The following is a 13,938-nucleotide window of genomic DNA, read 5'->3' as shown; positions in this document are numbered from 1 at the left end:
GTGATTCTGAGTAAAACTTTATATTCATGTTAAAATTAAAATTTTTTTTTCATACTTTCATCTTACACTTTTCTTATTTCATTTACACAATACCTAGAACCTCCTGAATGGCTATCAAAAGTCTTTCGCTAACTGTAGTAAAATAATCAAAATAGAGAGAAATAACAATTTGAAAAATAACAAATTAAATCCAAAATTGTAATAGATATTCACAATTATTTATCCTAATAGCCTCAGCTTTCATTTGATTTTATGGATTGTTATCGTACTTTGAATCCACTCTCAGTATGTGAAAGTTTACAATATCTGCCTCTGATATTTTGCAATAATTATAAGTTTAATTTTCTACAGCTTTAATTTGCGGAGTTCATGATAACTTGTACATTTTAGGCTCCAACAAAGTAAAGCAAAAAATATAGTTATGTTTAAAGATGCTACATTTTATGAAACAATAAGTTAGAATTTATCAACCTGGGTAAGGTTGAGATCTCAATAAAGACTTGGAAATTCTGTTCTTTATGAGACAGAAATGAACAAAAGAAAACTTTAATGACAAGCCAGCTGTCGAAAGCTAAACATTTTTTTAACACTCTGACCCATTTAAAAACTGATGGCTAGGAAGGTCATACATCCATTACATCTTATGGAAATACTGGTGAAAATATTCCATGTAGTAAAAATGCTGAGGAGGATTTAAAAGATAATGATTAAAAATCCAGGTTTTGTTAATGGCCTTTCAGAAGAGAAACGTGAAAATGACAATTTTGGAAGAAGTCCATATCCTGATTTATTTGATGAGTGGCAAGGTGTTGGTAGTACAGATGATAATTAAATCAACACAGAAGAAGATGATGACGTAGATGCGAAATCAATATTCAACGTGACTTAGCAGAGTGGGCTCTTCAATTTAATATTACACATTCTGATGTTTGTAAACTATTGACAATTCTATTCTTGTAAACTAAAAAATACATCATTAGAAGCAAGCAGATCACTTGTATATCGTACCTTTTTAAGTATGGCAAGCAGATCACTTGTATATCGTACCCTATATTAAGTATGGTAAGCATATCACTCGTATATCGTACCCTGTTTAAGTATGGTAAGCAGATCACTCGTATATCGTACCTGTTTAAGTATGGCAAGCAGATCACTCGTATATCGTACCTTGTTTAAGTATGGCAAGCATATCACTCGTATATCGTACCCTGTTTAAGTATTGCAAGCAGATCACTTGTATATCGTACCCTGTTTAAGTATGGCAAGCAGATCACTTGTATATCTTACCCTGTTTAAGTATGGCAAGCAGATCACTTCGTATATCGTACCCTGTTTAAGTATGGCAAGCAGATCACTCGTATATCGTACCCTGTTTAAGTATGGCAAGCAGATCACTTGTATATCGTACCCTGTTTAAGTATGGCAAGCAGATCACTTGTATATCGTACCCTGTTTAAGTATGGCAAGCAGATCACTCGTATATCGTACCCTGTTTAAGTATGGCAAGCATATCACTCGTATATCGTACCCTGTTTAAGTATGGCAAGCAGATCACTCGTATATCGTACCCGTTTAGGTTTGATTTTCTCCAAAATAAAGTTTATCACAGTCACAGTGGAACATATATTGGAGGTATCCTGTGACGTATTGGAGAGGTCATGTTCTCTGGTGGGAACATGAACATAAGTAACTAATTTAACTAATGGTTCGGTTAAGTACATTAGTGGAACTGAAAGATGTGGTAAGTAAAAGGTACTGAAGTTTAGAAAAAATATATAATTATTTTGCAGTTTGCCTATAGATTGAAAAAAAAGAATCAGCATTACTGTAGTGCATCCCTTAAAGTATTAAAATAAGAGAATTATTTCTAAAACAAAATCTGCAAGAAAATGTAAGTGAAGTTGAATTCTAATGATGGAGTATTAATTTAGTTACTCTGGAAGGATTTAACTACTTATTTTAAGATTTTTATTTGTTCACTGTGTTACATAAAAATTGTCTCCCAGTTGCTTAATGAAATGTTTGTTTTTACTATCCCACAATGCAATTGTCTTCCACACAAACTATCAGCCATTGAGTTTATTTATTCTTACTAAAGTGTTAGTTTTTTTAACTTCACACCTCCTCTTTCATTCCACCTACAACAGGTTAAGTACACTGGTGTTTTTCATTTTACTCAACACCATGATACAATAGATAAAATGGTTAATAGAAACTTAATGGTATACACACTCAAAATATAAAAACTATTTTTTGGTACGTTTTTTATGTTTTTAAACAAAGTACAAGTATTTGGTCATATGCTTTCTTCAAGTGCATTGCCATACTGTAAATCAACATAACATTACAGTAACAAAGTCTTAAAACTAATAATTTAATCTAATTTCATAACCATGTATTTACAGTTATGCTTCATAAGTAAATCATTAAATACAATTAACAAAGGCTTACAATCCAGTAGGGCTGCATACAGGTCTCAACTTATGTTTTTGTATTGATTTATATTACATATGTTTACAAAGGTGGGAAATATTACTAAGGATTGTATAGAGGTTTCAACTTATGTTTAATCGCGTACATTTTACAAAGATGTTTCTGTATTTCCGTATGACAGCATGTAAATATCAACATGTCTCATTTTATTTTACATTTACTTGTGTTTCTATAGGACGATAATATTATTAACTAATGGGTGGGCTATTTAATCATATTACTGATGCATAATAGCTGATGGCAAGATTAGGAAAGTTTGACCTTGTATTCATCTAAACCAGTAACGATTTCGTATCTACAAACCAGAAATTCTATTTCCATATCTTTTAGTTAAACTTATTAGTTTTCCAAATGAACACAAGGAACTTTAGATATAAATCAAGTGATTATTTCAAAGATTTTGAAACAATGTTTCGGTAACATGGATTATACAATTCAGTTTTCTTACATAAAATTCACGTTTCGTCATAGTCCAATATGCTATCATATACAATCAGCAAAATTTCAGGTAGTATAAGCATCATTGTTTATAATTATTTGGATTAGCTTTCATGCAAATATTGTTCATTCCAACTCAGTATGTATGATTTTATATGGTTTATAAATGATAGCGAACAACTGGTCAAAAGTTCAGTTGAATTATCTCATGTTATAATTTTCATAGACTCATAAAATATAATTATATATAACAATGTTACGGTAACAACTAAAATCAGTGTTGCTATATATCAGACGATTTGTCCTGAAAAGGACGCATATTTTCACGTTTAGCTTTATATATCAGTTGAGTTTAAAGAATCTATGTAAATAACAATTACTGTTGTTACCTCTTTGTCAAATATAACTTGTTTCTTACTAACTGCATATAGTCTATACATTTGCTTGGTCTCTTTCAGCCTATTCCTGTCATAAGTCACGTGTTTGATATTCGAGACCACTGACCAGATAGTTAAAATTTGGTTTTAGAAGATATACAGGGCAGGACATCAAGTTTTAGGAAAGATTTCGACCTTTTATGTTCGTTAACACAGATAACGCTTTTTCCTGAATGTAAAACACTATCTGACTCGCGGTTTTGATAAAAGAAGACAGTGATCAATATGGCAGAAAAATTATGAAAACAAAAGGTGAACAAGTCAATTATAATACAGTTTCGCTATCTATGTATTTACATTATACTTAATATTGAAAATAAACGGTTCAAACTCTACATAATCATATATTTTCTACATAAATTTAATGTTCACCATACTTTAACCAGAATTTTTGTATGTCACTGAATATAAGAGTCAGTAAAGATACTTCTTTCACTTTACATAGTGATACGAAAGGTCTTGTCCGGCATCAGTGACAAACTTATGGATTCGGCCGTTATCGTAACTTAGGAAAGTCGTCGTACATTTAGCATAGATTGAACATAAGTTGTTGTAGGTCTGTATGAGGGGAACTCCTATTATCTCAGTGTTTTTCTGCAATTGTACCTGGACAGTTTCTCGAGGCTGTCACAAAAACTGGGTCCTCAAGTTATTTTTCTTTTCACCAACAAAAATAACACTGTTGTGACAATATTTTCAGCGTTGTACACCAATTTACCATGTGGAATAGTGTAACATCTGCCTTTTCTTTCAGCATATGTTTTTTTTTGTTTTTTTTATGTTTCAGTCTCTCTTATTTAATCATGTAAAACCAACCAAGTGCATATCTGATTTTAAAGTATTGTTCTAGCTACTTAGCATAATGTTTTCTTTACCACCAAAATCCATTTGGTTTTGTGATTTATCTTAATTCATTTCATAGTGACTTTAAGGTATTTTTAGTATTGTAAAGGTATCGGGAATTCTTAATTGTTTTCTGACAGAGAGTTTGATTTGGAAATATTAGTCCGTTATTATTTATTCTTCACTATAATATGCAATGTGTCCCTTATTTCACCTTAGGTTTGCACCAAGTCGTTCAGTATCTTTCCAAACATCGGAATGCTTATTAGGGCTACAGACTATTAGACAACAAAATCTGTTTCTTTTAAAGGTAAGTGTACTGCTATACTTAATATATTCACTCCATCGTTAAACGTAGACATATAAATTATATAAATGAATGTTATTTGAGTAAAGTAGACTCTCTTACATATGAAGTAATAATTAACTATATAAAAGGAGCTTTATGCAACAATATCTGTTTATATCCGTCAGCTTGCAATAGGCATCGCCTTAGTTAATTCAACTTGAAATCCGTAAGAGACAAATTATGAACAATGTATAAAACAATGTTGTGCAGTTTAATACGATTTTTATCGACCTTGTATATTTTTAGCTGACGTTCTACTAGCAGTCGTTTCTGTCTCTTCCATCGTCTGATGTGAATCTAAGGCTGAAACGCTATACACTAAGTTATAAAAGTGAAGAAAATAGTTTAAATATGTGTTTATGTTCTCTATCGTGACTAAATTATCCATTCTTCTAGAGGAATACTGTTATTTGCGTAATCGTTAGGCCAAGAAGAAGAAAGCATAAGTAGATAAATTGGCTTGTTTATATTTATTTTATTGATCGGAACACCAAGTTATTTTACAATTCATGGGGAAATCGAAAGTCAGAAGAAGAAAAATATTTATCTGATTGGGTAGTGACAAGATGTAACTAGAAGACTTTACTGGGTGGCAGAAAGAACCATACAAAGAAGTTTCACTTTGTATCACGTAACATATATTATCAATAACTTTACACCATTTAATGTAACGTTTACAGCAACGAAGACAAAAGTGCTAGAGCTAAAACCTGGAATATTTCAGCGTCATATTTGTTTGCACGTTTAGGTACATTATGTAACAAGAAATGCAAAAGTTTATTACACGTTAATATATTCAATTCAAAAATATTTCAGAAGTGTAGAACCGTATTTCTGTGAACACTAATATCCTATTAAGGAAATAAAACCATTTCGGAGTTGGTATATTTGTGTTACCGATTGTGATGTTTTTACATGTAAAAAAATGGTGGGCCTTTTCCGTATATCATTCTTCCACTTAAGCATATCATGTTTATTACGTGTGTAATATATCTATATGGGAGACAAAAATTGTAGAACTTATTTCAAGTTCAATATAGGCGCTGAAGTAAATGAATATTAAACGTTTAACAACAGTTCACTTTTAAAAAACAAATATCAAAAATCCATTTCAAATTATTTTTATGACAAAAAATGTTATTTTCACACAGTTTAATCGTTATCACGTATATTTTTAAAACTACCTCGTATGTTGTGACTGTGTCTTTTTAACAAGTTTTAATTTCTTTCTTTCGAAATTGTTCTTAGTAAATAGAATCGTATTATATTATTGGTTGAATCATATATGTCACGTTCATGAATTTATGAGCCCGGTAAAGTAATTGAATCAGTAGGGTTATTTTATGTGAAATAAATAGAACAGATTTAACATCTTAATCGGTACATTTCGATTGTACAGGCGTATTCTGTCCTCTTTTTAATTTGTTTTCTGAGAAAGTAAAACTAAGAATTAAGTTAGGTGTGGTGAGAGGCGACCAGTAACTTCAGCTTGCCGCAGGCTACGAATACTCTCGATAGTAGAGAGCGGTGGGCAATGTGTAAAGAGTATTTGATCAAAACTATTAGTACCCTAATTTCATATCTGTACGAAAATACTAAAATTTAAAGTTACATCAAAGTATCCGACAAATCAGTCGGAAAGCTTCAAGATACTGAAATGTTAATGAAATAGTTAAGGAATAATATTTCAACAGTTAATCCTTAATGATAATACATCAACTTCTGCTTTTTACATTTTTACTTTTTGAGTATCCTTTGTTAATTTTCGAAAAAATTTCTTATAAAACTAATAATGGTTTTCTTTAAAAACTTCGACTGTATTGCAGACATTTTAATTTAAACGGACTTAGTGATGATGGCGGTGATTTAATGGTGACATACGTAATTCGACAATAAAAAACTATTTCAGTGTTTGCCTGTTGTTATCAGAATTCTTTGTTGACGTATTCAAAATATTACTACACACTTTTAACGATTAAGTTGCTGTTTGCTAAAAAATTAACCATTTAAATTTATTTTTCTTGAAAGTGAGCCAATTAGATAGGTTTAAAACTGGGTTGACTGAATCGTATTTGAATTGAATCGTCTGTATCTCATTAAAGCGTATTTAATCCATTAAAAATGACCTGAACGTTATTACTTTATCAGCATGGACAGGAACGGACTAGGATTTGTTTGTCTGGGCGTGATAGAACCGGTTCTTGCTTTGAAAAGGTTAAGTGCATCAGTATTGGCATGAATAGGAATGAACTGGATTGTGTTTTTCTGAGCGTGGTTGAACCGGTTTTATGGATCGGCTCTGGCCTGTTTCTGTTAATATTAAACTAACCATACTTTGTAAGTGTATTGATTGGAACATGGCCGTAACAACTGATGGATAAACTAAATATGTAAAACTGAAAAATCCTCTTAAGGCTGCACACCATGGATATAAAAAAAGACACATTTCTTATATATGTACTGTTTATAATCTAAGAATGTTCAATATAAACGTCAGTGTGGGTTTATTTACATTGAAAACAAACCTTTTGTTGAGCATTTTGATATACATGAGCAGTCTGGAGCAATTCAAAGCTTTAAGAAACAAACGTTCAATCATCGGTGTAAGGTAAAAGCACCTTTGAGCATTATTACCACCACTTACGGTTTTTGCTGCCTTTATTATTTTTTTACAAATATTTTATTTCATGTCTGAGAAAAACAATAGCAGTCGTGTAGTTCAGGCTGAATTACACCCAGACACTTTTTACAGAGGTTGGTCACACACTGATACTTTTTTGTCATTTGTATTATGAATTATTGATTAGATAAAAAATAAATATTAACTGTTTAACTTTACGAATGAAATATAGAAGAAACAGTAAGCAGATAAATTGTTCCTTTTTTTGTGTTTCACTTAATTACCTGAGTAAAATTTTTCATATAGAAACGCCTACCCAAATTTTCATTTTTGAGAAGCCTATAGGCCAATGAACTATACCACTGACAAGAGTAGTGATACATTTTCATGTGGATATTTATAGATGTAATCACGATACTTGCAAATCTCTATGTCATTACATGCTAGCTACTATTTATGAATTTAATGAAATGGTTCCTTCTAACATGAATTCAACAACTGATATTTTAGCATTGAGTGGTAACACCTTCGTGGTATACAGTAAGCTGCAATTAGTCGGATGTACGTTACCAACATAAATCGGACAACTTGCGAACACTAAGCTACCTTTCTGCGTTCATAAGGTGATCAAAACAGCTCTCGATTTAAGTTGATTTTTTCAGCATATTTGTAAACAAAAACATCTTTACCAGAAAACAGACAGACATCAGTAAAATATATGTAACTCTTCTCCGACATAAATCTCCTACTAGATGACGCTAACATCGTCCTGCGCATATCGGAAGTAACTAACGCCATCATCAGTGAGGGGCTGTAGAGGCAGCCCAGTGTCCTCATGTCAAGAAACTGTTGCTTTGGAATCCACGTTTTCAAATCCTGCAAGGGGCATGAAGGGAAGGCCGTTTTCAGGTTGGCGATCCTCACGAGCTTTTTTAACTGGTTTGGTTGATCCTCCACAAGTGATGGCAAATTTTAGTTCATTACACAGCTCTACACAGAGCGGTTCCTATATAGAAGATAGTAAGTTACTAATTACAACTTGTAATACAATCCAAAAATAGAATATAACTCACAAACTGCGCTTCGAAGATAAAAGAAACCGCTTAAGTACACACCACACGCACAAATATCATGCAAGTGCTTGCACAAACATGTGATATTTTCTTTTAATGTGAGTAATATACAAAGGTATCGTTACTATAATCCTAATAGAACGAATAAGGAATTTAAACTCTGTTTAATTTAAAGTCGGATACACGAAGAAATCGAATGCGATACGTTAGAACTTATTATTATTATTTTTTTCCTACTAGTTACCAGGCCACAAACAATGAGATGTCGCTCACGATTCTGTGGACGGTATAACAGGTAAATAAATCGGTGACATCGTATCATAAGCAGAAAATATTTGGAATCGAGTTCTTTAAATATCTAAACACCCGAGAACGACCAGTCAGTTCTCAGCAAATACGCATTTTAGAAAACAGAAGGTAATCGTGGAACAAACCGGAATAGCACAGCGACATTATGTAATATTTGTTATCCAAAATAAACTTTGAGTAGCTAAGTACATATGCGTGATTATGTCTGATTTTTTATCCGCATGTCATGTTTTTGATAATTCACCTTAAAAAGTGTCAATTTTATTTACTGGGCTTGAATTTCTCCTACAAAACAATCACGTAAAAGTTTCTTGCAAACAGTAGTAGCAATATCAGTTTGAAAAAAAACAACTAAAAATACATTAGATCAAAAGAAAGTTGCGCTAAAATAATACGTTTTTTTTTCAATAATGATCCAAACATATTTAAGTTGGTTTCGAAAAACAAAGGAAGAAATATTTTGAGTTTCTTAAGTAAGTATAGAAATGCTTTACTGAAATACAATTAAAAAAGTCATCATGTACGTATAAAATGTCTTTCAAGAGTTAAAAAGAAACCAACGTTACTGGTCAACATCTTAATTAATTTTTCTTACCCGTTCTTCTACAGCAACTTTTCGTGATCTCCAAATAAATTCACATACAGAAATAATGCACGCAAAGCCTAATCCAGCCATAAGAACAACAAAGACACCTCCTACGTTGTCCAAACCAAGTTCACTAGCAGACCCGGATCCAGTCTTCTCTTCTAGTGTACATGGAGGACCTTTGCGCTTCCACCATCTTTGTTTCAGCATATGTAGAACACCGCTTTCTTGCAGTTTCAATATGGCGCTTGAGAGAGCTGTTCTGTAAGGTGAACCTGAAAGAAAGAAAAGGCAGCGTCAGATTGTACGACACTACAAAATTTCAGAATTTATTGTCAGGTTGCACTTGAGAAAGTGGATCTGCGTAAAGCCTGTTTATACTTAATAAATGTGGATGTATTCTAAATAGGCCTGGCATGGACTAATGGTTAGGACGCTCGACTCGCAATGTGCGGGTTCGAATTACCATCACCGAACACGCTCGCTCTTTCAGCCATGGGGGCGTTATAATGTGACGGTCAGTCCTACTATTCGTTGATAAAAGATTTGCCCAAGAGTTGGCAATGGGTAGTGTTGACTAGCTGCCTTCTCTGTAGTCTATCACTTCTAAATTAGGGATGGCTAGCGCAGACGGTCTTAGAGTAGCTTGACGCAAGTTAACATAACTACATTTATAGATGACGTCACGCCCTTACACTGAAAAAAAATTAAATCTTCTATAACACAATATACAAGCAGTGGGGGATGGGGGGAGAGCACACAAAAATTATATATATATATATATATCACAGGGAGGAATGCAATGAAAGAAATAGCCACCGCCATTGCAATAATACATAAATTCAACTGAAGTTTCTACTCCAACAGCCACCATAAGGCTGATATCAAGAGCCGCTTTAGAGTTATACCAACTTCCTATTTTGATCAGTTACCTTTGAACTTCGGCCCGTAAGACACGTCTGCGGCCAATGACCGTCTAATATTTAATCACGTGAAACACTGTGGAAGGACATTAAAGCTTGGCCTCCCAGTGGCACAGCGGCATTGTCTGCAGACTTATACCGCTAGAATCCAGGTTTCGATACCCGTGGTAGGCAGAGCAGAGATAGTCCTTTGTGCGGGTTTTCACTTAATACAAACAACAACTTAAAACTTATACAAAACCTTTTGTGAGGCAATAATAAATACTGTAATAATATGTTATGTTATAAATCAATCGTGTGAAAGTTAGACTTTTTGTATTATTTATCATACCATCCATCCACACTTTACGTCAGCTTCTTATAAAATAAAACAGAAACTTCGTTTGATAGGCGAAGTGATTATGGTTTGACGCGTTATCGTGAACGCGGTAGACGTGTGCTTGAAATTTCAATTGTTGATTTTCAGGGGATTAAAGCTTTGGAAATCCATTTTAGTCGACGATATTGGATTTCTGAGTCGTACAGTTTTTTTTTATTTTACAACATTATGAACGCTAGGTTTATATATTAAAAGATGTTTTGAACCCTATTTGCATATTTTTACTGGAATAAAATTCACACCAAAAAACTGCTTTGTGTAGGGGTAATGAGAGAAGTGGGTAAACTAACCCTAACTGGAAGACATGCTTTGTGTAGGGGTAATGAGAGAAGTGGGTAAACTAACCCTAACTGGAAGAAATGCTTGCCAAACCTTAACTGCACTCGAGTCGTTTTATATAATAAATTGGAATAAGTGAGTTGGCACTCATCTACGATACTGATAAATACGTAAACACACACATATCATTTTGTATTTATGGCTAAGAAAACACGAGTGTTAATACTAATTAGAAAACTAGTTGAAAGGTTTCAAACAATTTAAAAGAAAAAAAATTATAGAACTGGATGTATGAATAAGAATCATACATCAAAGGTCAAGTCATATGAAAGATGTGGACCAATTCTTTAAAATAGAAATTTGTTTTACCAGAAGGAGTGGCAATTCCGAAACCTTTAGAATCCAACAGTCCACCAACTTGGATCAGATCACATTTCCTTTCCACAAGATATTCTATGGTGGTCGACTCCATCAAGAAAGCATAATTTTCGTTTCTAACCCTTTCTACACCTTTTTCAGTGGACTCCACGAACACACTAGGCCGCGCAGACTCCATGAAACTCCACATCCTCTTGTATGTTGGAATGTTGGATTCCTTTCGACAAGATATTTTTCAATTACGGTTTCATTATGCTGCTTTTATATGAATATCTATAGTCACATCTACTATTATTTTTGCAACTCAGACAATTGCTTTACTCATTGCAAAGCTTATAGAATAGTCACTAAATACGTCTTAGAAATTTGTTTTTTGGTATACAATAATCAGAGATTCTTAGATCGTGATCAAGTTTTTCTTTTAAACCACCATTGTATATTATAAAACACCGTTTACAACGTGTCATATAACTAGATAATTGTTAGGACTATTTATGATGTTATAACAATATAGACAACCATAAAGAGATATAAAAAATACATATCAGGTTTTTGTATGGACATGATTCTGTACAGCAGGTGTTTATGACTTGTTAGCGATAACATTCTACAATAAACAAACAGCAGACAGTTCACTTGTTTTAAAATAATATATTAAAACAAGTCAAATGTATATACAAATGTTCGTTACACTGTTGGTTTTCACAGTTGTATCAAGAGTTTTAAATAATTGTCTCTCTTTCGTCAAATTACACACAGGCTGGTTCAATTCATTTAGAACACAATTGACAAGACGAATTATTCTTCTCTACTCTGTTATTACAATACAACCTGTGATAATTTCATTTTAAAAATCGCCAATATACACTCTTTATGGCTAAACTCACAATCACGCAGTCTAGATCTAACTCTCGAACTACATTTTCGACGCGTATTTATACCCCGACAGAGGTCTAGAACGTTCGACACACTGCTAGATATTATGATGCAATTATACTCAATTAAAACAACGAGTAAAATTCAAAGTTCTAGTAATATGTCACATTAATATAACAATCACCAGATCATAACTATTGGTATAAACTAATCATACACAACGTATGATTTGTAAACAGTTACGTGAACAAACCTGCGATAAACTACCGCTTCTGAAAATAACTAAATTTAACATTCGTGCTATATAAACTATCTAAATCATGACACTCACATTAAACTTAAACCAAAACATTCCTGTGTATCTAACAATACACAAGAATTTAAGAAATAATAAAGGTGGCCAAAATCACAACATACCTTATATATTAATATGTGAAAAAAATAACTATTCAGTACAACTTAATGTAACTCATTAAACTTATTGTTTGACCAAGAAGTGCAACGTTGTAAATATTTTGTTAAAGGTTTTCTTTTGAACCAGCTAAATGTGAAGCAAAAATTAATTATTAACGGTATTCAAATATTGTTTATTGTGATGCAAAAAGATGAAAATTTTGAGTAGTGACATAATGATTCTCGAAATTATATGTATTCGAAATGCCTTTTTTGCCACTTCCACACGCGTTCCTCCAAAAACCTCCGCAAGGCTTATTGTGATGGTTATCTAATGTGCTTTAGCAATTTGGAGGAAAGTCAACAGTACAATGTAGTGAATTAACTCTTCTCTAGTATATAAAAGTAGTAGTATTACTTAGAGCATCTAATTAATTGCAGTTAAATATCTTCATTAATATTTGGTTTAGCACCAACAACAAAAACAACCTTTACACAATATTTGACTTAACGTTCTTAACTGGAGTGCTGAAATCATACGAACACACTTGAAATGGATACAGCTTTTCCAGTAAAGTTTAAGGGGTGGTGTTTTTGCTACTTAATTATTATTTTTGGGGAGAAAGAATTTGCACGTGGCCAAACGCATAGAATGTTCAGCATGGAAGACAAGAATATCAGTGAATAAAACATTACGTTTCTTAGATACAAAAAAGATCAATTGAAGGTTCCTTTATGAGCATTACTTACGGTACGCGTCTCATAACGTCGCTTTGGTACAAATCAAAGAACAAAAAGTAATATAATCAAATACATATGTATACGTTATGACAGTACATTTACATTGAATATCGTAGGGTTAGTCTGTCATTGTTGATTTGACCTACCTTGAAAAACGCTTGTGTGGAACCCGACTGTACACAGCCATACTGAATAGTTGTCTGTTTGGCCAAGTCTTCTGCATTTTCTATTGGAGAGACTAGCCTTTCCACTGTGAGAAAAGCTGCCAGGTTAGCAGTGTAAGAAGAAACCATGATGAGAGTGAAAAACCACCATATACCAGCCACCACACGTGTAGACATTGCCCTAAAACCAGCAAATGTGTATATTAATTTAGTTAAAAAACCACCATATATCGGCCACCACCCGTGTAGACATTGCCCTAAAACCAGCAAATGTGTATATTAATTTAGTTAAAAAACCACCATATACCGGCCACCACCCGTGTAGACATTGCCCTAAAATCAGCAAATGTGTATATTAATTTAGTTAAAAAAACCATCACTTTAGAAAACAAACTTTCCCTAAACATTGTTTCGTCCTTTTCACTCATAATTATAATATAATAAATAGAAAAAAATAGAATTATAACGGAAAGTAGGGATCGTGGATTTACTATAAGAATTATTCAAAACAAAATAAATGCTGAAATAAAAAGTACACAAACAAGTAAAGTGATACTATTTTGATAGATTTTAAAACGATTTTAAATTCAGTTAGTATCACTTTACTTGTTTGAGTACTTTTTATTTCAGCATTTATTTTGTTTTGAATAATTCTTA

At 32.7% G+C, this 13,938-nt stretch overlaps 1 protein-coding gene across 1 annotated transcript in view; it reads right to left on the bottom strand.

Annotated features, from left to right (window-relative positions):
* Positions 1 to 5,795: 5,795 nt before the first annotated feature.
* The window catches only part of LOC106473235 (glutamate receptor ionotropic, kainate 2-like), a 12,359-nt gene continuing 4,216 nt past the window's right edge, over positions 5,796 to 13,938 (bottom strand). The window contains exons 3-6 of the mRNA XM_013933922.2: positions 13,264 to 13,462; positions 11,099 to 11,324; positions 9,158 to 9,423; positions 5,796 to 8,186 (exon numbers count right to left, since the gene is read on the bottom strand). Of these exons, the coding sequence (XP_013789376.2) occupies positions 8,019 to 8,186; positions 9,158 to 9,423; positions 11,099 to 11,324; positions 13,264 to 13,462 (859 nt within the window). The 3' untranslated portion in view covers positions 5,796 to 8,018. The remainder of the gene's footprint in view (positions 8,187 to 9,157; positions 9,424 to 11,098; positions 11,325 to 13,263; positions 13,463 to 13,938) is intronic.

The sequence above is a fragment of the Limulus polyphemus genome, unplaced genomic scaffold (assembly GCF_000517525.1).
Source record: "Limulus polyphemus unplaced genomic scaffold, Limulus_polyphemus-2.1.2 Scaffold5994, whole genome shotgun sequence".
Classification (NCBI taxonomy): domain Eukaryota; kingdom Metazoa; phylum Arthropoda; class Merostomata; order Xiphosura; family Limulidae; genus Limulus; species Limulus polyphemus.
Note: the sequence above shows the minus strand (reverse complement) of the source record. Positions and strands in the feature narration are given on the sequence as shown.